This window comes from Narcine bancroftii, chromosome 8 (assembly GCF_036971445.1).
Source record: "Narcine bancroftii isolate sNarBan1 chromosome 8, sNarBan1.hap1, whole genome shotgun sequence".
NCBI lineage: Eukaryota > Metazoa > Chordata > Chondrichthyes > Torpediniformes > Narcinidae > Narcine > Narcine bancroftii.
Window position 1 is genome coordinate 82997525 of NC_091476.1, and position 24175 is coordinate 83021699.

A 24175-nucleotide genomic window follows, 5' to 3' on the forward strand; every position below is an offset into this window, starting at 1 on the left:
GAATTTTCATGTGTGTGAGGTTTTAAGACATACTTCTGATATCATCCTTAAAAAGCCTAGCTTTCATTTGAAGTTATTTGTTCTGGACTCTTTCATCAGTGGAACTAATCTCTCTTCACCTGATCAAAGCAATAAAATACCACAATTGCATTTCCCCTTCATTTCTAATGGAGACAAATGCTGTCTCAGACTTTTTCGCCCTGCTCATGGCACCTTGTAATCCAGTGACATACTGACTAGGCCATCATATCTTTTGAGAAGTGGTGTCCAGATTGAACAGTGTCATAAATGGAGTACAGAAAATATTGCATGACTGCCACTCTGTTGTATTACAGCCTTTAAAACGAATGACCAACTTTCCATTAGCCCTTCAAATTATTTTCTACTATCCATTACATAAAACATAGAACAATACAGCACAATTCAGCTCTTGTTGTTCTGCCAACCCATATATTCCATCCTTAAAAAAAGTACTAAACCCCCCCTACCCCATAACCCTCTATTTTTCTTTCATCCATGTGTCTATTAAATACCCTTAATGTTTCAGCCTCCACCACGATCCCTGGAAAGGCATTCAAGGTACACGCAGCTCTCTGTTTCTTAATAAAAACCTTACCCCTGATGTCTCCCCTAAACTTTTCTCCCTTCACTTTGTACATATGTCCTCTGGTATTTGCTGATTCTGCCCTGGGAAACAGGTGCTGGCTGTCAACCCTATTTATGCCTCTCATAATCTTGTAGACCTCTATTAAGTCTCCTCTCATTCTTCTGTGCTCCAAAGAGAAAAGTCCCAGACCATGCTTCATGAAACTTGTTTTCCAATTCAGGTAACATCCTTGTAAATAACCTCTGCACCCTCTCTATTCTTCCTTTAATGAGGTGACCAGAACTGAACACAATACTCTTAAGTGTGGTCTTACCAGAGATTTGTAGAGTTGCAACATGACCTTTCTGCTCTTGAATTCAATCCTCCTATTAATGAATCCCAGCATCCCTTAGGCCTTCTTATCTATCCTATCAACCTGTGTGGTGTCCTTGAGGGATGTGTGAATTTGCACCCCAAGGTCCCTTTGTTCATCCACACTCTTAAGTAACTGACCATTAACTCTGTACTCGGTCTTCAGGTTTGTCCTTCCAAAATGCATTACCTCACACCTCTTGTAACCTTCAACAACCTTCAGCTCTATCCGCAAATCCTCCAACCTTCGTGTCATCCGCAAACTTACTGACCTATCCTTCTGCCTCTTCATCCAGGTCATTTATAAAAATCACAAAGGACAGATTTCTATGGCACTCCACTTGTCACCGACCTCCAGTTAAAATACTTTCCTTCTACTACATCTCTCTGCTTTCTTCCTACAAGCCAATTTTTTTATCCACATTGTTTTCGATTTTTCAGTGCTTGACTGTTAAATCACCAAAGCTTTCATAGTCTTGATTGATATTGAAAGCACTAACTGTAACTTATTGATCTGTCTTGATTTCTTGTCCTGCTTGGCAGTTTGCTATGAGTCTTGTGGCACCTATACCTCTTTCTTGATGGCAGCAGCTAAGAACAGAGCGTGTACTGGGTGGTATAGATCCCTGATGATTGCTACTGCTCTCTGATGGTTGCTTTCCCTATAGATATACTCATTAGTGGGGAGGGTTTTGCCTGTGATGTCTGGGCTGTGTCCACTACCTTTGGAGGGCTTTAAGTTCAGGTGTAATGATGTCCTCAAACCAGGCCGTGATACAGTTGGTCAGCACCCTTTCCACCGGTGCACCATACAGCCAGGTTTTCAATCTCCCTCTGTATGCTGACTGATCATTTTTCTTTAAACAACCCACTGCCATGGTATCATCAGTAAATTTGTAGATGGTGTTATTGTCGTAGCGAGCCATACAGTCATAGGTCTAAAGTGAGTAGAGCAGGGGGCTAAGAAAGCTCCCCTGTGGTACTCCGATACTGATGGAGATTGTGGAGGAGAAGTTCTTACTAATCTTACCAATCTTCATTGATTGTGGTCTGGAGGTGAGGAAATCCACGATCCAATTACACAGTGGGGTGTTGAGTTCCAGGTCTTGTAGTTTGCTGATCAGTTTTGAGGGGATGATGGTGTTAAATGCTGAACTATAGTTGATAAAGAGCATCCTGATGAATGCATCTTTACTGTCCAGGTGTTTCAGGGCTTTGTGTAGAGCCAGCGAGATGGCATCTGCCATAGACATGTTACTATGATTAGGCAAACTGGAACATATCCATGTTGTCACTCAGACAGGAGCTGATATGCTTCAACACCAGCCTTTTAACACTTCATCACTGTTGATGTGAATGATACTGGTAAATATTTTTTAAGGCCAGTTACTACACTATTTTTGACTTGTGTTTGAAACAGCTGGGTACAATGTCCTGCTGGAATGAGATATTGAAGGCATCCATGAATACATTGGTAAGTTGGTCAGTACAAATTTTTAATACTTAGCCAGTGTGACAGAATTGTGTTATTATTAACCTTTAGTTATAAAATATATATTTTTAGAAAAGTTATTTTATGGGTGGACACAGGGATAGACAGGCACACAATTACGCTCTGAAAGAGAAGCCATTTTTGGAGTCACAAAGTCTAGTAAGCATCCCCAATAAAACTGGAATTGCTTGTTCATTGAAATATCTTTGACAATGGGGTTGCTCAAGGAGGACATCTAATTAAACAAAAATTCTTTGCTTGTTTACCTATGTTGTCAGAATGGAAACTCAGATGATAGCTGTGTATAAAAGGAAGCTTTTCTGTTGTCTGGTGAGGAGACAATTTGGAGTCATGTCCACTCATAAATGTTTGAAATTTAAACTTCAAAGACAGTAATGATGATATGGTACATGATTAAATATATTATCAGAGAAGATATTACTGGAAAACCAGAGACATTTAAGATCAGAATAAGTTACTTGGACATCCTGTAAGTCACACAGGATTGAGGATACAGTGACCAAAAAGATACTGTTACATGTTACTTTTGGTCAAAGGAGAACATAGAATAAGTTGCTTTTGAAAGAGAATGACCACTTCTGACTGTCTTTTTAAAAGAGAGAGGGCAGTCTTGGTGTGTCGATTTCTACATGGGCACTTCATGTAGTCCTTCCCTGGGCTTGTGAAATCATTGTGGAAGAAAAACAAATACTAAAACCTCCATGCAAGAGGGGGAAATCATTTGTATGAAGAAAGAATTCTCTGAAAACTGCTACAAGAAATGCGTGAGTTTTGAGAAGTCTGATGCCTCACACTTACTCCATAATTTGCTTTTAAACAGTAGTTTCAACACAAAAGCTTTCTGAGACTGAAGTTTAAAATCATCTCTTCAGAATTAAGCTTAAACTGTAATGGTTTTAGTTTTGCTACACGCACATACACTGGTGTTAAATTAGAGTAAAGTTAAATAATTAACAATAAAAATGATTGTTTTTGAAAATAACATTGTCTTGGTGAATTCCCATTGTTGCTGGTCTAGTACATAGCAGCCAGGTACTCTGTTCAAGCTGGATTTTTTCCTCAGATTCACTCTCCTGAAGGCAACATGCATGTCATCCTCGGATATGGACAGAAGAGGATCATCAGGGGATATTGGGATATGGAGGGGTGTTTCTTTGTTGTTACAGTCATCAAATTGGGAATAGAGGCACTGATTTCCTCTGGCAGCGACGCTTTGCTGTTCACTACTTTGCCAGATTTGGTTTTGTAACAGTTTATGGGATTTAGGTCCTGCCACAGCTGTTGGGTGTCCCTTATTGTTTCCATTTTCATCTGGAATCTCCACTTTGTCCAAGAGATAGCTTTTTGCAGGTCATATCTGCTCCCAGACTTAAATGTCTGTGATCTGGTTCTTAGCAGGTTCTGGATTTCATTGTTCATCTGGGACTTCTGGTTGGAGAAAACCCTGATTTGAAAATTACTTGAATTTGGTGCTCCTTACATTCTGAAACTGAATTCTTAATTCATGAAGTGCTAAAGCCAGAATCAGAGAACGGTTACAATAAGGAAGAAAGCTACTTGTCCCTTTGAGTCTGTATAAACTCTGTTTAACAGAACTTCAGTTTGTTTCACTCCCAGGCTTCACATTGCCCTACAGGTTATTACTTTCAGTTACCCACATTATTCACTTTTGAATCCTCCAGTTGAAGCTGCTTCCTCTACTCCTCCTGCCAGATCTTAACGCTCTTCTGCAAAGAAGGAGCCCATTCATTCCATTTGAATTCTGCAGTATTTTGACCAGTTATATCTGTGGCAGGGAATTGGCAGATGGAGTTTAATTGAACAAGTGTGTGGTGACTTACCATATATATACTCACGTAAAAGTCTACCCCTATTTTTGGCCAAAAATATCTGGATTTTTTAATATATCTGTGTAAAAGTCGACCCTAATCTCTCACGCCTCGGCCCTGGTCACCTGCCCATTGGAGCTCCCGATGCCTTGAACGTGGACTCTTACCCTGGCCGTCTGCGATCAGAACTCCTGATGATCAGAATGTCCTGCTGATTGGATCTCCTGAAACCTCATCCCCAGCTGCCCACCGATCGGAACTCCTGATGCCTCAAACGTGGAATCTCGACTTGGCCTTGGCAGCTCTCCCCTTGGAGCTCCCAACACCTTGAATGTGGATTCGCGCTTCAGCCCTGGCCACTCACCAGTGGGAAATCCTAATGTCTACGATGACGCAGATGTTGACCACAATCTTGACTTTCCCTGTGGTAGGACGTTGCTTTGATGTAAAGACTATCATTACTTTAATTCATTGTGTTTTTGCTCTTTATTCCTTTCAAGATCACATGGAGTTCTGCTGCTGGTGCGGGATTTTGGATTCTTCTGTATAATTCAGCCCCTCAAAAGTGGTATCCATGTAATCGTTGACCCCATAAATTTAAGATTAAAAAATGGTCTACAAAATTCCACCTTTATAGAGTAGATACAGTACTTTGAGGTCAAATTCAAGAGAGAAGTATAGGAAACTAGAATCCTGAGGAGTATTGATTACAGTGCGATCTGGGTGTGCAAGTTCATAGCTCCCCGAAAGAGGCAACTCGGGTAATAAAAAAAGCATATGGCACGCATGCCTTTTCAATTGGTACCCTGAGCAAAGATGGCAAGTCATGTTGCAGCTATCTAAAACTCGAGATAGTCCTAATCTGGAGTATTGAGTTCATTTCTGGTTTCAACACTTTTGGAATGATGTGGAGACTTGGAGAGACATGAAGAGGTTCTCTCTGATGTAGTTGGAAATGGAGTGTGTTAGTTATCGGGAGAAATTGAAGAAACTTGGATTGTTTTCTCTCAAATGTTGGAGGCTGTTATCATGATGGAAGTGTATAAAATTATTAGGACATAGAAAGGGTAGATATTCTTTTTCCCAGGTTGGAAATGTCAAATGCTTGAGGGAATGGGTTTAAGGTAAGAGGGAGAAGTTTAAAGGCGAATAATGAGGCAAGTTTGTTTAGCAGAGTGGAAGGTAACTGGAATAGATTGCTAGTGGAAATTATAGAAGCTGATCTGATGGTAATATTAAAGAGGCATTTAGACAAGCACATAGACCATGAAATAATTTAAATTGGCATCGTGGTTAGCCCGTTCTTGTGCTGCATTGTCTGCTGTTCCATGTTCATGTCTGTGCCAACCTTCTTTGTTGGTTCCACATCATGTCTCTTTCTCTGCAGCCTTGCATATTTTCATCATTATATATTTATCTACTTCCCTTTGACGACACAGTGAAACCTGGCTTCACAACCTCTGGAGGCTGTACATTCCTGATTCCAATTAGTGCTTTTTTAAAATTCTTTTGCTCTTTATACTGGTGACCTCTTGACCTTGGTGCCTCCATTTAAAAAAAGAAATGCAAGAGTGTCCCTTCAGAGATACCCGGGTGTCCATGGATTCATCTCCAGTGCTCGGGCAGCTTCTGAAGCTGCACAGACTGCTGTTCAATCCATTGGTGAACCCAAGCTGCTATATCAGAATCTCCTACACAACGAGGTATCTTTCAGCACCTGAGGGCGCTGAGGGAGTCACTCTTGCTCTTGGCACCCCTCCTAATCCCGGTTCCGATAACTGGTTCAATCTCCAGCAGCCTGGTTTGATCCTTCGTCTGCCAGTCTCCAGCAGCAGGTTTTCCAACTGCTGCACATCTCGCTGGTCCACTGCCATGATCTCCTTCCCTCCTTCCCAGCAGCAGCTTGTTTCTCCTTTCTGGTGCCCTTGAGTCTGCAACCCCTCATGGTCCGCTTCCAAACATGGACGTTACCATAGTGGGTACAGACCTCCATTAAAGGGAACTTCCTTCCACAATCTACTTTCTTCAGACCTCTTATTTTCTACACATATTAAATCTCTCCTTGATCTTTCTTGGAATAAAAACAGTTCCAGCACCTCTAAACAATCCTCTCAACCGTAGTCCCTCACTCTGGGATCCACTCTCAGTAATCCGGGACCTCTCTCAGGTTATTTTATCCTTCCTATGTTGTGACCAGCATTGAATGTAGTACATTAGTTAAGGCTAGACAGGTATTTTAGAAACATTCAGCATTGCTCCACTGTTTTGATATTCTCTCCCTCTATTGATAAACCTCAGAATTGTGTCTAACTTATTAAGTCCTCCCAGCCTAACCTGGTGAGGTAGGAGCACTGCTGCTGTTGCTAACCCGGGAGAGTGGGGAGCAGAGACACAATGCTCTCCGTGGGATTCGAGTGACAGGTTGTGATGCCTACAGCCCGATATGTACATTAAACAGTCCAGTAAAGGGGCCTGTGTTTTTGAACCTCGAGAAACCATGCAGGTCTGTACCCACTATGGTAACGTCCATGTTTGGAAGCGGACCATGAGGGGTTGCAGACTCAAGGGCACCAGATAGGAGAAACAAGCTGCTGCTGGGAAGGAGGGAAGGAGATCATGGCAGTGGACCAGCGAGATGTGCAGCAGTTGGAAAACCTGCTGCTGGAGACTGGCAGACGAAGGATCAAACCAGGCTGCTGGAGATTGAACCAATTATCGGAACCGGGATTAGGAGGGGTGCCAAGAGCAAGAGTGACTCCCTCAGGGCCCTCAGGTGCTGAAAGATACCTCGTTGTATAGGAGATTCTGATATGGCAGCTTGGGTTCACCAATGGATTGAACAGCAGTCTGTGCAGCTTCAGAGGCTGCGCGAGCACTGGAGATGAATCCACGGACACCCGGGTGTCTCTGAAGGGACACTCTTGCATTTCTTTTTTTAAATTGTTGGGGGAGCTGGGTAATGCTTGTGAGGCCTCTGTGTGCCTTTAAAGTTGATTAATTTTGTGTATGAGTACATGACAACAAAAGAAATTGTAATTGCTACTTCTTTCAAATCATTGCTCACCTCTTGAAAGCCACATCCTTTATTGTATATTAACATTTCTCATTCTTCCTGTCCACTTGCTCTCATTTTCAATCATCTGCCATATGCTTAACCACGCACTCTCTATAGCCTACTGCTACTTGTGACAATCTTTCTTACTGTTGCATACAAATCTAGAAATTGTATCTTCCACTCCCAAGTCGATGTAATAATATAAATAAATTAATAAAAATCAATTAAACCTTTTTTTATAAATAACCATAATTTTAAATGTCCCATTCAGATCCCTTATTTGATGATCAATTTTTAAATCTCTCCACTTAGATGAAGAACCTCATCACTGGAGATAATTTGATAAATCTGCATCAACTTGAAAGCCCACACCTGCGTCTTACTGTATGGGTATCCAGAGCAGAATACATTCACTGTGGCATCAAGATTTGCTCTGACTTCTTTGTTCTTGCACTATTCCTTCAGTTCTCCAACATGTTATTCTTTCTCTAACTACTACTTAAGCTTGCTGAGCCATTTCCAATGAACTAGGCATACATACTTCCAAATCCCTATTCTTTCGCCTTTTTTGAATTGTGCCCACTGGTTTATATTCTCATTCTTGTTTCTAAATGAAAAGTTTCACATGTCTCAGCATTAATTTGAAGACTTTCTATGTGCGGTTCGATGAGAAATACAGCGTAACACCCCTGAGGAACTGGCACCCTGCATAGCCGAATCGGAGGTGAGGAGGATCCTATCCAAGATCAACCCACATAAAGCAGTGGGGCCAGATAATGTACCTGGTCGGGTGCTGAGAGACTGTACGGCTCAGCTGACAGTGGTCCTAATGGACATCTTCAACATCTCATTGCACCAGTCCACTGTCCCCACAGAATTCAAGGCAGCCACCATCATCCCAGTGCACAAGAGAGTGGCAATAAATGACAACTGCCCAGTAGCATTGACCACTACAATTCTGAAGTGCTTTGAGTGACTGGTAATGGAATGAATCAAGTCCCACCTTCCAGATATTGGACCCATTTCAGTTTGCCTTCTGTCCAAACTGGTCCATTGATGATGTAGTAGCCTTGACCTTCCACTCCATCCAGACCCATCAAGTGAATGATGCCTCATAAACCAGGCTGTTGTTCATTGACTTCAGCTTGGGGTGCAGTCTGATAATTCCTCAAATGCTGGTGGATAAGCTGTCTTCGCTGGAATTCAACACCCCTCTCTGTAACTGGATTCTGGACTTCTTGACCGAAAGATCACAGTCAATCTGGATTAGTAGCAAGATCTCAAGTCCCAGCATTCTGAGCACTGTCACATCTCAGGGCTGTGTGCTCAGCCCATTACTGTTCACGCTGCCGACCCACAGCTGCACTGCAAGATTCAGTTCTAACCGAATCATCAAGTTTGTGAATGATACAACAGTAGTTGGCCTGATAGACAACAATGATGAGTCAGCTCACAGGAAGACTTGTAAAATGGTGCGAGAATAAAAACCTAAGCCTCAATGTGCAAAAGACTAAGGAAATGATTGTGGACTTCAGGAGAACGAACATTGATCCCATTCTTCTCTACACATCTATGGTTCTGTCGTGGAGAGAGCAGAAAGCACAAAGTTCCTGGATCCACAACATCTCCTCATTTGTCAGGAAGGCACAGCAGCACCTACACTTCCTAAGGAGGTGGAAGAGGGCAAGGCTACCGGCCCCCATCTTGATAACCTTTTACAGGAGCACAACTGAGAGTGTCCTGTCTGGCAGCATCATTTTGTGGTAACGCTAACTGCAAAGCATCAGACTAGAAATCAATGTAGAGGACCATTGGCGTTGCTTAAAATAGGGCTCAAAGAATTATAGAAGACCATTTCTAATCAGTACCCAGTATCTTTGGCCCACTACCATCAAGAAGGAGGTACAGGAGCATCAAAATCAGGACTCCTAGGCTGGGAAATGGCTTCTTGCTGGCTGAGAGATTGATGAACAGTATCTTGTAACTGAGTAAATCATCCCAAAATATTTATATATACATATATAATTATTATGTACTATGTAGTGTGTGTACATATGTGCACCATGGTTCTGTGCAACGCTGTTTCGTCGGGTTGTATCTGTACAGCCAGATGATATTACATTTTAACATCTGTTACCTGTCTTCAATTTTACCTATCTGTATAAATTTGCTCAAAGCCTGGTATTCTCCACATAGTTCGCTGCACTTCTGTCTTGTGCCCTTCATAAATTTGCCTTTTATTTTTTGATGTAACCTGTACACGCAAGTCCAATCATTAATGTATTTTAAAAGCAGAGGCATGTGTGGTGACTCATGGGAAAATTCCATTGAGTCTACTGCTTAAGCAGGTCCAGGGTAGACATCCCTTCCTCAGACACCTCATATTACACTACTGTTCACTGATTACAGCTCCGCCCTCAAGACTACAGACATGAGCAAATTAATTTAAAAAAAACTTTAGAATCAATGCCACAGCATATTCTCTGCAACTGGGTCCTTGACTTTCGCAGATCGCAGTCAGTGAAAGTGGATAGCAACATCTCCATAATCACACTCTCACGTTCATCAGGGATGTGTACTCATCACCTACTGTACTTCGTCTGCACCCATGACTGTACAGCTAAATACCATTTCAAATCCATCTTCAGATTGACTGCTAACACCACAGTAGTGGGTTAGGTATCAAATAATGATGAGTCAGAATATAGGAAAGTGACTGAATTAATGTGAAATGGATCCAAGATTTAAAAACCTTCCTCTCAATGTAACTAAGATGAAGTAGGTGATGATTGATTTCAGGAGAGGGGGCAGCGTCCACACCCCTGTCATCGTTAATGGTGCTGAAGTTGAAAGAGTAGGTAGCATATGTTCTTAGAAATAAAATTTAAATTTTTTAAATTTAGACATACATATAGCCACTTCAGCTCAAGAGTCTCTGCCACCCAATTATCCTCGATATCTGGTATGTTTTGAACGGTGGGGAGGCTACCGTAGCCCCTGCAGAAAACCCACGCAGACACAGGGAGAACGAACGTATAAACTCCTTAAATATCTCCCAACCTCAGACAAGCATATCAACATGATGGACAGAAAATGCATTAATGTTTCTACTTTCTCAGAAGACGAAGAAAATTTGGCATGTGCCCCTTGACCCTCAACAAATTCTCCAGATGCACCATAGAAAGCAAACTTGCTGGATGCATCACAGCATGGTGTGGGAGCTGCTCTGCTCAAGATTGGAAGAAGGTAGTGAATGCAACTCAGAACATAAGACATACTTCCCTCCACTCCATAGACTCCATCTACCTGAGAAGTGCAGTCAACCTATTGATATAACAGACACACCCTGGAAACACTCTCTTCCCCTCCGCTCATTGAGACTGAAATCATACACGAACAGGCTTAAAGACAGGTTCTTCACCTTAGCTATCAAACTCTTGAAAGAACACCATGACAATGCTCTCATGCTGCCCTTGCTTAGTGTTAATTCATCTTTTCATTGTTTAGCAATAAAGTCGAAATTGTGTTCCCATATGATAGAGATAACCCTTTGGTCTGTTTACAGAAGAAGTCTTCTCACTGTATTTGAGATTTTGTGGAAAATAAACTTAACTATGAACTGATCAGAAACCTTAACTATCTCTCTCTAGCCAACAATATTCTATCCATGTTATGTCACTCTCTTTTATTCATGGCATTCATTTTTGCCGTCATGCATAATTTGAGGTGTCTTTTGGAAAAACTGATATACCTACACCACCAACACCATTTCCTTCGGCAACCCTCCCTGTTCTGTCACAAAGAATCTCACTTCTTTAGTTGGACACAATTTGCCTTCAGCATATTCGTGCTGGCTTTCTCTAATCAAACCACATGCCCATGGTACTGCAAATTCTGCCCCGATTATTGCTTCTAGAATTTTCCTCATGACCAAGGTTACTTGGTTTATCCCTACCCTTTTCACTTAACAGATTTGTGACATTCTAGTCCACAAACATTTCCTCTAAATGGACAGATATTTAGCAGATTATGGCAAGGACTTGCTCCTCTGCATCCCACTTGGATCATATGATGTGTAGCTAACATTTCTAGCACTTTCTCTGAATTTTTAGTCTATTTCTAATATCTTGCTGAGATGCCAGCAGCATGTTCTTCTGTGAACACTGATGAGAAGTACCTCAGCCATTCCTCCCACTGATGTGAAATACTTACTGTATTTTCATGCATATAATGCACAGAAAATCATAAATTGAGTAAAAGAAAAATATTCAAGCACATGCATATACCGTGAGGGTGTAGCATTCTAAATTCTGAATGTCAAAAGCAATTTGCATTTAATTGGGACATGAGCCAAACCATATTCCCATCATACCAGTGTCTGTCACAGTTAATCTGTTATTAACATCCAATCAACTTCCCCCAGAGCTGTTAATCGGCCATTATATCGATGATATCCTGCTGCAACACATTAACAAACTTTGGAGAGGAATCAATTAAATAGATTGAAGACAAACTTCAGAGTTGAGCAGGATTTTAATTCTATCATGATTTTAAAAGCCTTTCTTTAAAAGAAACCTTACCTTATTAATCTCCTCCCTCAGGGGACTGGTTTGGATAATTGACATAGATAAGGTGCAGTGCCCTTGCCAGAATATCCTGTTGATTAGAATACCATGGGATTGGCCAGAGATAAACCCAAGATCAAAATTTTTAATTTTGGCATTTGGTTTACCAAATTCCCAAGCATGCTTTAAATTGAACACGTTCTTTTATTGCTGCTGTTACCAGTACGTTCTGTTACAAGATCAAACCAGCCCCCACAAAGAAGGCATATCACACAGGGGCAAAGATGAACAATTACTTTATTAACAAAAAAAAATCACCTTCAAACTTTAATTCAAAATCCCCCCCTTTTATTACAATGCCCACTGGTTACTATGCAAATTTCTATATCAGTGTAAAACTAATAAATTCCCCAGCATAAATATAACATATCTAATTAAAGTCTAAGTTATATTTCCAACCAGCCCACAGAAAAACTTCGACACAAAACAAACACAAAACACACAAAACTTCGATCTCAACCGAAGCAAAGATCATAAACAAAATTCAGCTTGTTTGGTAAACTGAAGCCAGAAGATCTTAGAGAGAGAGAGAGAGAGAGAGCACAAAATTCAAAGTTGTCTTGTGCTGCTTGCAGAGAGAGGAACCACTGGCTGCCTTCGGAATGTTCCCCAACATGCTAAACTGTCCTCCAGACCATGCTCTGGGCCTTCTTCCACTCCACAGCACCCCCAGTGGTGGTTTATCATCCAAGTTCAGACATTTTTTTAGATAATTTTCTTCACATGCTCAGTCCGTCTCCCACTCTCTCAGCAGTCCACCTTCACCTTGGCTCTCTAAGGTAAACTGTCACTTTTTAACATAAAACCACACAACACACAGGCCAATACACAACACAGAACTCTGTAATAGTTCTGTTTCAGAGAATATAGATATGTTTTTGAGAGATACACTGGGAAAGGTTTGTTAGAGTAGGTCACATACAAACATTTTAAAACAGATCTTATTTAAAATACTGGAGCTCTGCCCCATGCTAGACATTTTGGGGCCAACAGTCTTTTCAGAAGCTTTGGTGAATGCCCAAAGACTTCACTAATGAATTGTTGTTTTCAAAAAGGCAACTGATGAAAGATCTTGTTGGAGCTGCAGATTGTCTAAGAGGGTCATGTGGTTTTGCAAGCAGAGAGTCAAACAGGCTTTCTCTCAGAGAGCGAGAGAGTGACAGAGATCACTTCTACAGTGTTACAGCCAGCAACAGCAGCTGGGACTGGAACAGGGCAAGCTGGCAAGCTTGTGGAAAGCTCCATTTGGAAGATGAATTTGTAAGTACTTTGTTAAGCCTGGTCAAAGCTCTTGTGGTTCATGCAAGAGGAGAGGACTGGCTGTCTAATGTTTCACTTGGAATACGAGAAACAAAAAGGCACTCTTTGGTGACCCGAAAGGAAGAGGTTATCATCTGGAGAACCCTGAAGGGGGCAAGTTTCATCAGCAAGACACTGGAGTTGCTGATTAAAAAGGAATCAGTTGTGGATGACCTGGAACAACAAATCTCTCTCCAAACTGACAAGAACCTTCCTGAGTGGTAACCATTTACCTTTCAAGCACCAAAGCCTGGTGAACTTTATAAATGTTAAATTCTGTGCACAGTATAAGAATTGCCTGCAACCAGTGATCTTGGAGGAATGAGAAGTGAGATTGGACTTTGAACCAAATAACTTTTTTGAACTTACACACACACATTACATACACGTGCACTTAGAATTAGAAGGGGGTTAAGTTAGGTGAAGTAAGCCAATAGTGATAAGTTAAAGTTTGATTCAATTTTCATGTTTAAAGATAATTAAAAGCAAATTTTATTTAAGTAACCATTTGTCTTGGTGAATATCTCTTGCTGCTGGGTTTATGGGTCCTCTGAACTCGTAACAGTTCCCATGCTAGCTTTAAATTATGCGCGCTCCTTCATGCCCAGATATTATCAGCCTATATAGCTATCACCTGCATTTGATCTAGCCTATTCATTATAAAAGGCACAGGCATTTAGTGTTACTTTTGAGATCTAGAGTGGTGTTTTTTTTCACACTGTGAGTAGCCAAACACAAATCTTACACTGCAAATTTCAAGTTGAAAGTTGTTACTAGAGCAACAGAGTGGCAGCAAGTTCAAGGTTGCTAAATCATCCATTTGTGAATGAAGAAAAGAGAAAGATGAGCTTGAGAGGATGAATCCACGAAAACACGCATGTCGTGACCTGAAAGCTAAATGGTCCCAGTTAGAATCTGACTTGAAGGAATGGGTTCTTAGTGGAAGAAAAGAAAATAAGGCTGTATCTACAGTCCCCATTCAAATGAAATTCATTTGACTATTGGCATGTGATTCAAGGTGGGATTCCCCTCGATATCAAAGTTCATGAAGTGAAACAGATTGTCGATAAGAACTAGAACAACTGTGTCTGGTGATGCGATCATGTTGCAGGAAATTGCAGATAATATGTTGGATGTGGAAGCTTGTGGGTGGTATGTGAAGACAAGAGGTATCGTGTCCTTGTTGCATCCTGGTATGGAGGGACTACGGCAAAGATGTGTGAAATTGAGGTGATGCGGGTAAAGGCTGAGTTGATGGCAGAAAAATTAAAGCCACTTTTTATTTTGAAGAAGTGGACATCTTGGTGGACTTATTTCGTTTGCTAATGTGAATTCAATCTTCTACAGTATTCTGAGGTAGCAAAATAGCTCTGGTTATTTCCAAGGAGTATTATAGCATTAAAATGACATTAAACCGTGTAAAACAGTTTAAGGGCAACTGGTGCAAAGTTTAGGAATGCTGATTACCCTGGGGATATTTGGATTAGCAGGTTGCAGTTGGAGAGGAATGAGGATTGTAAAGATTTTGAAATAATAGAATTTAAAAACACAGCTTCATCAAAACTTTGAACAAGTCATTGAGAGTTGGGTGATGTGTTTTTAATTGGTGTGATAGGTTTATGACAGATTTAGGTTTGAATTGCCTTTTCTGGTGATGCTTCATATAACTATGAACTGTCATTTCCAAAAGGGGTAGTATATTTCCTCTCATTTTCCAGGTAAATGCTAATCCTTATTGCTGGAAAGTAGGAGAAAAGATGAATGAATAATGAATGATACAATTTGGGAGTTAAAAAGGGAATTTAAAAAATTAGCTTTGATTTTTATCTGTTCGCACATTAAGGCTTACAAACTCATCTCTCTCGACATTGGGGCGGACAGTACAGGAGGATTTCCTGCTTCTATAGCTCTACTTTCTGTGGATTATTACTGCTCGAGTTTTATTCCTCTTTTACAGTTTGGCCTCTTGTTATCACTAGAACACCAACCTTGATGGTCCTTGAAATGATTTGAGTTTGAGCCTCTGAGTGACTGGCTTTAGATGTGTGACAACTTGGGGTTTCCTTTGGTGCCCCAGATTCCTTGATCTGTTATTTTTCTTCCTTAGGTGCATTTTGTTCCAGAGAGTAGTGCTGTTGCTCAGATAGTTTATGCAGATGAACAAGATCGACCGTCTCAACAAGTAGTTTATGCAGCAGATGGGACATCCTACACATCTGTAGATGGGGCAGAGCATACCCTGGTGTACATTCACCAAGCCGATGGGACTCAGGTAAGCTGGAAGTTAACAGACGTTTTAGACTCTGCAATTGTGTGGCATTTGCATGTTTCTGGCTTGCAAAGTTGGTACAAACTAACTTGAGCCATGGAATGGGGGTGGATGGAAGATTCTGCCCAGCAGTAATTGCGATCCTTGGCTGGTTATCCATTTGTATTCAAAGATTGGTGGTAAAATGGGATACCAGAATTTCATCTCCATGGAGGTGCTAATTAATCATCATTTTATCTTGAATTGTGAGATGTAAACATTTGATCTAAGTGGGCATGATATATTGGAAAGGCAGTATCTTCTCTTCATTAAACTCTCAGCATTTCTCAAAGACTTGCAGATGCTCACATTCTACTGTTTTCTTAAGTTGGCTGATATATTTCTGTGAAACATTTTGAAAATTGTTACTTAATTGATAGAGCTCAACGAACATGCTTTTGTGACAATTGAACTATTTCCTCTGGAAGTGGATGCAGGAGATTGTGAGGAGCAAGAGATCAAGATTCAGATTTATTGTTAGGGAACATACATGACATCACATACAACCCTGAGATTCTTTTTTCCTGCAGGCCAGGTGGAATTACCACTTATTGATAGTGCAAAAAAACTCAAGAAGATATGTACACATGTGAACAAATTAAGAAATGTAACAAACTGACTGCAATGCACAGAGAGAAAAAATAAAATGCTAAAGTAAGAGTCCTTAAATGTGGCTGATTGAGTTTGTTGTTTGTTTGGGTAGCAGCTGTTCCTGAACCTGATGGTGTGAGTCTTGTGACACCGATACTTCTTTCCTGATGGCAGCAGCGAGAACAGAGCGTGTCTTGGGTGTGGATCCTTGATTGCTACTGCTCTCCAATGGCCTGTAGATGTTCTCGATGATGGAGAGGACTTTGCCTGTGATGTCCTGGGCTGTGTCCACTCCTTTTTGCAGGGCTTTACACTCAGGAATATTAGTTTAGTTGTTTAATTGAGCTCAGCATCATAAATAGGCTGGTGGGTGTAATTCTCTTTTTTTTTTCCAATTTGCAGGCTGTTTTCACCGATCAGTCTCAGGTAGCATACATCCAGCAGGACACAACCACCCAACAGGTAGGAAGACTATTTTGGTTATTTCTTTGTATTAAACTAATTGAATCTGTCTTCCTCCTTGTGCACAGTATGTTCAGAAGGGATGATGGACTTGACCATGTGCCTGTTCTAATCACTTGGATAAATGTCTTTGTATCTTATTTAAGGGTACACTGGTCAAGCTATCCCTGTGTATATTTGGAAAAGATAATGGAAATGTCTGCACTCCACATAAGAGCATGGTGGTAGCCTATGCCTCTACAGGCCATCCTCAGTCCAAGTAATTGACATCCCCACATAAATCAAGCTCCCATTATATTTTAAAGCGTGATGTTATATGAGCAGCAGAACTTGTTTCCCCCCATTCGCTGTCCCCCTCTTTCGCTGTCCCCCCTTTCTCATTCTCCGCCCTTCTCTAGGTGTCTCTCATTTTCTTTTTTGCGTTCTCCCTCTCTGTGTGGCTCTTTCTCTGTTTGTTAAAGTCTCGCCCCATGTCACCCTCTGTTGTGCTCTCTCGAGCGCTATCTCTCCCTCTCTTTTTCTCTCTCTTTCTCTTTTTATCACTCTATCCCTCCTCTCTTTCTCTCTCACTTCATACTTACTAGTTGATCTGATCTGTCTTGCGTGTTTTCATGTCATTCATAACATTATTTGGATATTGTTATCATATCGAGCAACCTTTCTGTATTTTCTGACTGAAGAATCTCTGTAAAATCAACCAGTTTGTGATCTGGGAACAGCCTATCTCTAAGTTAGGAAAGGATGGTGGAGTCACCTTTCTTTGCAGTGCACTGTGACAGGCTGCTGAAGGTTTCCTGCATGTTTCCTCCATCTGAACTAAAAACAGAAAATACTGAGACTATTTAGCGTGTCAATTAGTGAAAGAAACATCGTTAACATTTTAGTTTAGTGATTTTTTTTCTCAGAACAGTAAAATCTGCAGGATTTTGCTTTCCTTAAATTCCTTCTCCTGTTCAATTCTGAAACTGAATCAAAGCCAGGACTTTTATTTTGACCCCTTTAGGAATCCTCAAAATTTTTTGATGCCTATTATCAGCAGGAAATGTAAGACAAGCTGCATTAGTAATTTGATGACATCAGATGTCCATTCACCATGTCGTATTTTATCTCTGTGTGCTGTAGTTTACACTTCAAACTGTCAAAATTTTTCAATAATCTTTATTCATTTCTTTCATTTTGCAGTTCATTCCGTTTCTATCCATGCACAATTAAAAATGTACCAATAGTTTTGGAAATTGAGGCCCAAATTCTCATGCCCATCTTTTTAGCTGAATATGAGAGCCCACTGAATCTTGTAAAAAGATGTTTCATATTGTTGCAGGTAAATTATGTCATCTCCAGGGCATTGCAGTTACTTCTCAGGTTAATGCTTCTGGCCCAACCATTTCAGCCTCCGTATCAACAACCCATTCTCCGTCATAAGGTCAAAAGTGGAGATGGTTGCTGATAAATGTAGTGTTCTAGCCTCCTTGGTAATTAAACTGTCTATATCCCTATGCAGACCTGAGTTGGTAAGTGACATGTTACAGTCAAATGCTTCAGTCAAATGAGCATCCCTGACAAAGAGCAGCTTTATCAGTGCGAAATCCCCCACTGCCATCAGCCTCCTTGTAGCTGGGTGTGGAGAGTATGATTAAACATAACAGTACAATGGAGCAGTCAGGGAAAAAATGGGCTCCAGGAGCAGGTCACTGACTTGCCTTTTGAGTCACAGTCTTTCCACATGTACAAAGCATGCCAAAGCAATGTTGGAATAGATCACAAGAAAAAGGTATAGAAGCAGGCCATTTGGCCCATTGAGCCTGCTCCATGAAACCTCCCTGAGCTAAATTTTCTCGCATCTAGTTCCAAGTTCCAGCCTTGTCCTCATATCCAATGATACCCTAATTAGATCCCTATCAATTTCCCTTTTAAATTCCCCCATTGATCCTGCCTCCACAGCTACATGTGGCAACAAATTCCACAAATCCACGACCCTCTGGCTAAAGAAATTTCTCCTCATCTCTGTTGTAAATTGGTACTTTTAAATTCTAAGTCTGTGCCCTCTGGTTCTGGAATCACCCAATAGGAAAAAACATCTTATTTACATCTACTCTGTCCAATCCATTCATTATTCAAAATGTTTCCTTGAGATCCCCTCTCATTCTTCTATATTCTAATAAATAGAGTCCAAGAGTCGCTAAGTGTTCCTCGTATGTTAGCCTTCTCATTCCTGGAATCACTCTGGTCAACCTCCTCTGTACCCTCTCCAACCTTGCTCTATCCTTTCTAAGATATGGGGCCCAAAACTGCACACGGTACTCCAGATGAGGTCTCACCAGTGCCCCATAGAGTTTCATCAACACCTCTTTATTCTTATGTGCAATCCTCTTTGAAACGAATGCCAACATCACTTTTGCCTTCTTAAATGCCGATTCAACCTGGTGGTCAACTTTCAGATGATCCTGCACAAGGACCCACAAGTCCCTTTGTACTTCTGAGGTTTGAATTTTATCCCTATCCAAATAATAATCCATTCATTTATTTCCTCGACAAAAATGCACAACCGTACATTTCTCAACATTATATCTAATTTCTTTGCCCATTCTCCTAAACTGTCCAAGTCTCTCTGCAAGCTTTCGATTTCTTCTCCACTTCATAGTCTCTACCACCTATCTTGAACAATCATTACAGCTCCTGAAACACTCAAGAATTTCCACACATTATAGATAAACTAAGTTCACATGATGGAGCAAGATTCTGGCTTCTTTTGTGCATCACTGGATGGGGATCTGATCCATCAGCTTGAACATTCATTCTTTTTGATTGTATCAGATGTCAGAGTCACTGCCTTAGAGACTGGTTGTGCCTCACATCATCTCTAGCATACTGGTCAGCCATGACCCAGTTCAGTTTGCCTACAGACCAAACAGATCCATGGCAGATGCCATCTCCTTTGACATCCATTTGGTCATGGAGTGCATCAAGGACATGTGTCAGACTACTGATTGTAGACTACAGTTCTGCGTTTTATAGTCCCAAGCAAACTCATCCCCAAACCTTAGGATCGAGGCTTCCATGCCCCCTCTACAACTGGATAATTGACTTCCTGTCCAACAGACTGCATTCAGTGAAGATAGGGAACAACACCTCCTCCTTGATAACACTCAACAAGGGGTTAGATTCCAGAGAAACAGAGGACTGCATAGGGCACCAGAAAATGGGGAGACAATCCCCTGTCTGAGAAGGAGAAGCAGAGGAGACGATCCACGGGATGGCGGCGGACCAATGAGGGGGCTCTGAGGCTGAAAGACCCATGCATGTGACGAGCTGCTGTGACTTGAGGCAAAGAACCCATGGAGGCAGTGAGTTGCTGGAGATTGCTGTTGGGAGACTCACGCTGGGCTGCAGACTGCTGGAGACTGACTCGAACTAGCATAAGGGGTACCAGGTATTGGAGCCGGGGTACAAGGTGGTGCCGAAGGCACTGAAGGGTTTATGACCATGTCGGAGGTTCTGATCTGGAGCTCGGGCTGCTGATGGTTCGGACTGGACTCTGTGCGGCTGCGGAAGTGTATCTGCGGACACTCGGTGACTCTGGGGGGATCTCTTTTGCTTAATCTCTGACTGTAATAGGCAATTTCTGCCAATGGCAAAACTGTCTGCCTCACACATGTAATATGACACTGTTTTATTATATGACATTAAATTGAATCTTAAATCTTGAGCACTGGTGCTCCTCAAGTATATACACCGTCCCCTACTGAACTCCTTCTACACCCACGGCTGTACAGCCAAATATTGTTCCAAGGTGGAATATGGAAGGAGATTTAAAAATGTAGTAGCATGGTGTCAAAATAACAATCTCTCTGTCAGCATCAGTAAGATGGAGGAGGTGATCATTGATTTCAGGAGAGGGGGAAGAATCCACAACCCTGTCCACACCAAGTGGAAAAGTAGATTGCCTTATGTTTTTAGCAAATAACATCTCCAATGGCTTGACCTGGTCCAATAACATTGACATTATGATGAAGAAAGCCTACCAATGTCTCTCTCAGAAGACTAAATTTGGCATGTCTCCCTTGTTGCTCAGCAACACTACTGGTCCACCTTTGAAAGCATGCTTGCTGGATGCATCACAGCATGGGATGGGAGATGTTCTGCTCAAGATCAGAAGAGGCAACAGAAGGTAACGAACGAGGCTCAGAACATAACATACAAATTTCCCTCCCCTCCATAGATTCCATCTACATTTCCTGCTGCCTTGTAAAGGTACTCAAGCTACTGAAAGAATTCTCATACCCCAGATGCCCACTTTTTTCCCTTCTCCCATTGGGGAGAAGAGTGAAATTGAGCATCAACGGGCTTAAAGACAGTTTTTCAGGCAGCCATCAGGTTCCTGAATGAACTGCACAACAGGTCTCTGATGGGTGGCTTTTCTTGATACTAATTGATCTTTTTTCTTCATGACTCTCTACTGTATTCTGTTACTGTGTTCTTGTTCTTTTTTATGTGGCTGTATGAATGTTAGGGTAGCCTGTTAGATTGATCACAGAAGAACCCTTTTCATTTTTTTCATATAGATATATATAAAATATAAAATATATCTAGATATATATATTTATATAGCAAATTAACTAATCTTAAAACAAAACTTGTGTGTAATATCTGCAAGTATATTGAGGCAGCCCAACAAAGCTACTTTTGATAACACCTTCCTATCATATAACTCTTCAATCACCCAAAGGGAAAGGCTATGTAGTTAGACCTAGAATTCAAGAGTTGAAGATTACTTGGACTGTTTGGAAGCTAGATCATCACAGTTAGAATATGACTGCACTTGAGGATGTTGAGGACATTTAGAAGGATGTGCACAGGCTAGTTGATTGCAGCTAGGAGGCAAGATAACTCAGCCTTTCTTTGGAGTAGAAATTGAAGATCAGATGGAGTAAGAAGATAATTTTTCATTAGCAGAGAGATCAGTAACAAGGAAGCACAGATTTAAGTTAATCGGTAGATAGATTAAATAGAAGTTGAGAAAAATTTGGTGCTTAAAAGGATGGGGTTGCAGAGATGCTCACCACAGCCATGTGGATTACCAGAATTTGCAAAACTCTCATTACTCTCAACCCGTTCCCCTCTTCCCCATATCCCACTCTCCCCCTTACCTCTACTCCTTTTCCTCGCCATCTTCCCCATTCTCTCCGCTTAAAGTTAATGCTCTTGATATTTCTATAGATGTTGCCTGAACTACTGTGTTTTTCCAGCATTTTCTATTTTTATTTCACATTTTAACATGCAATTTTTTTCATTTTTACCTCTGACCAATTTAAAGGATGGATATAGGTATTTGCGCTTCCATCAAGAAACTGGAGAAAATCAATTCTGATCAGTACACAATATAGTTTGCTATTAAAAGCAAACCAAAACAGTGATATTCAGTGATTTCTGAAACTGGTATTTCATATTTCAAGGGATCTCTTCTCCAAGTTGACTGTAAATTAGATTTTTATAAAAATGGGTGGTGAACAAATCAAGCTACTTATTTGCTCTGACAAATGCATTCATTTATATCTAGGTCACAGTTCTTCTACCTGCAAATCAGAATGTGCCTGGTGCCAATTTGGCAGTCCTTGGCAGTGTGAGCCAGCAGCCAATACCAGTGGAGAACAGTTCCCAGGTAAACATTTCTTCATTTCACCACAAGTTCAGGAATTGTCAGAATATTATTCAAATTTCATTACTGGCTGTCTAAGGTCCAGTCTTGCATATAGAAAACCCTTTTCTGCTGCTAGGGATGTAGGAGATTCAGAAGTTAAGGACAGATCCAGAGAAAAGTTTTTCATTAGATGAGCAACAGTGCTAGCTTTTTAATGTGGACTGAAGGTAAATAAGGCCCCAACGAAGGAAAGGAGGGTCCTTGTGGAGGAAAATCTGAAATGCTAGAGAGGAATAGCTGGGAAGAAGGGCATGAAAATGATCAGGGCAAGAATAATCAAATTATTTCAACAATGTATCAAAGGGTGAAACACATGCTGGAATCTCAAGGAAGTGTCTCGACCCAAAGTATTGACTGTCCATTTCTCTTCATAGATGCTGCCTGACCCACCAAGTCAGAAATGAAAAAAACCACCAAAAAATCCAAATATCTTTGGTCAGTGGATTGTGAGCAGTAGAAGCTGATCTTATACAGAGCCATTTAACAATTATAGTGTAGAAACAGGCCATATCGACCCTTCTAGTCTGCACCGATTCACATGAAACTCCATCCTCCTCACATCCACGTACTCATCTAACCTCCTCTTAAATTACAGAATTGACCCTGCCGCAACTACTTCTTCCGGAAGATAATTCCACTCAGCCACCACTCTCTAAGTGAAGAAGCATCCTCTTATATTACTCCTAAAGTTTTGCCCCCTAACCCTTATGACCCTCTGTTCCAATCTCCCCTACCCTCAAGGGGAAGAGCCTATTCACATCTACTCTATCTATTCCCTTCATAATTTTAAATGCCTCTATCAAATCCCCCTCAACCTTCTACACTCCAATGAATAAAGGCCCTATCTACTCAATCTTTCTCCGTATTCTAGATACTGCAATCCAGGCAACGTTTTGGTAAATTTTCTCTGCACCCTCTCTACCTTATTTATAACCTTCCTATAATTTGGAGACCAGAACTGCACACAATATTCCAAACTTGGCCTCACCAAAGCCTTAAACAGTCTCAACATCATCTCCCAGCTTCTATATTCTATGCTATGATTTATAAAGGCCAGCATACCAAAAGCCTTCTTCACCACCCTATCTACATGGGAATCCACTTTCAAGGAATGCTGAACCATTATTCCAAGATCCCTCTGTTCTTCTGCATTCCTCAATGCCCTCCCCCTCACTGGATACATCCTATTTTGGTTATTTTTCCCAAAATGAAGCACCTCACGCTTATCTACATTAAACTCCATCTGCCACCTTTCAGCTCACTCTTCCAAGAAGTCCAAATCCTTCTGCAGTCCACGAAAACCCTCCTCACTATCCACAACTCCCCTTATTTTTGTATCATTTGCATATTTTCTCAACCAATTTACCACCCCATTATCCAAATCATTAATGTAAATGACGAACAACAAAGGACCCAACACTAATCCCTGAGGCACACTGCTCATCACTGCCCTCCATCCTGTTGTCCACCATAACTCTCTGGTGCCTATTTTCTAGCCATCGTTGAACCCATCTGACTATCTCAACATTTATCTGTAGTGACTGAACCTTCCTCACTAACCTTTCATGCGGAATCTTAACGAAAGCCTTTCTGAAATCCAAATAGATCACATCTTCTGCTCTACCTTCATCAACCTTTCTAGTCACTTCTTCAAAAACTTCAACAAGATTTGTCAAACACGACTTTCCCCTCACAAACCCATGTTGGGTGTCCCTGATCAATCCCTGCCCCTCTAGATATTGAAACATATTATTTCTAAGAATACCTTCCATTAGTTTACCCACCACCAATGTCAAACTTACTGGCCTATAATTGCTGGGCCTACACCTTAAACCCT

The 24175-nt window shown here is 41.1% G+C and overlaps 1 protein-coding gene across 10 annotated transcripts in view; it reads left to right on the top strand.

Annotated features, from left to right (window-relative positions):
* The window catches only part of prdm10 (PR domain containing 10), a 385295-nt gene that overhangs the window by 81180 nt on the left and 279940 nt on the right, over positions 1–24175 (top strand). For all 10 annotated transcript variants that reach the window (XM_069894370.1, XM_069894369.1, XM_069894366.1 and 7 more), the window contains 3 exons: positions 15387–15551; positions 16581–16640; positions 22198–22299. In XM_069894370.1, the coding sequence (XP_069750471.1) occupies positions 15387–15551; positions 16581–16640; positions 22198–22299 (327 nt within the window). The remainder of the gene's footprint in view (positions 1–15386; positions 15552–16580; positions 16641–22197; positions 22300–24175) is intronic.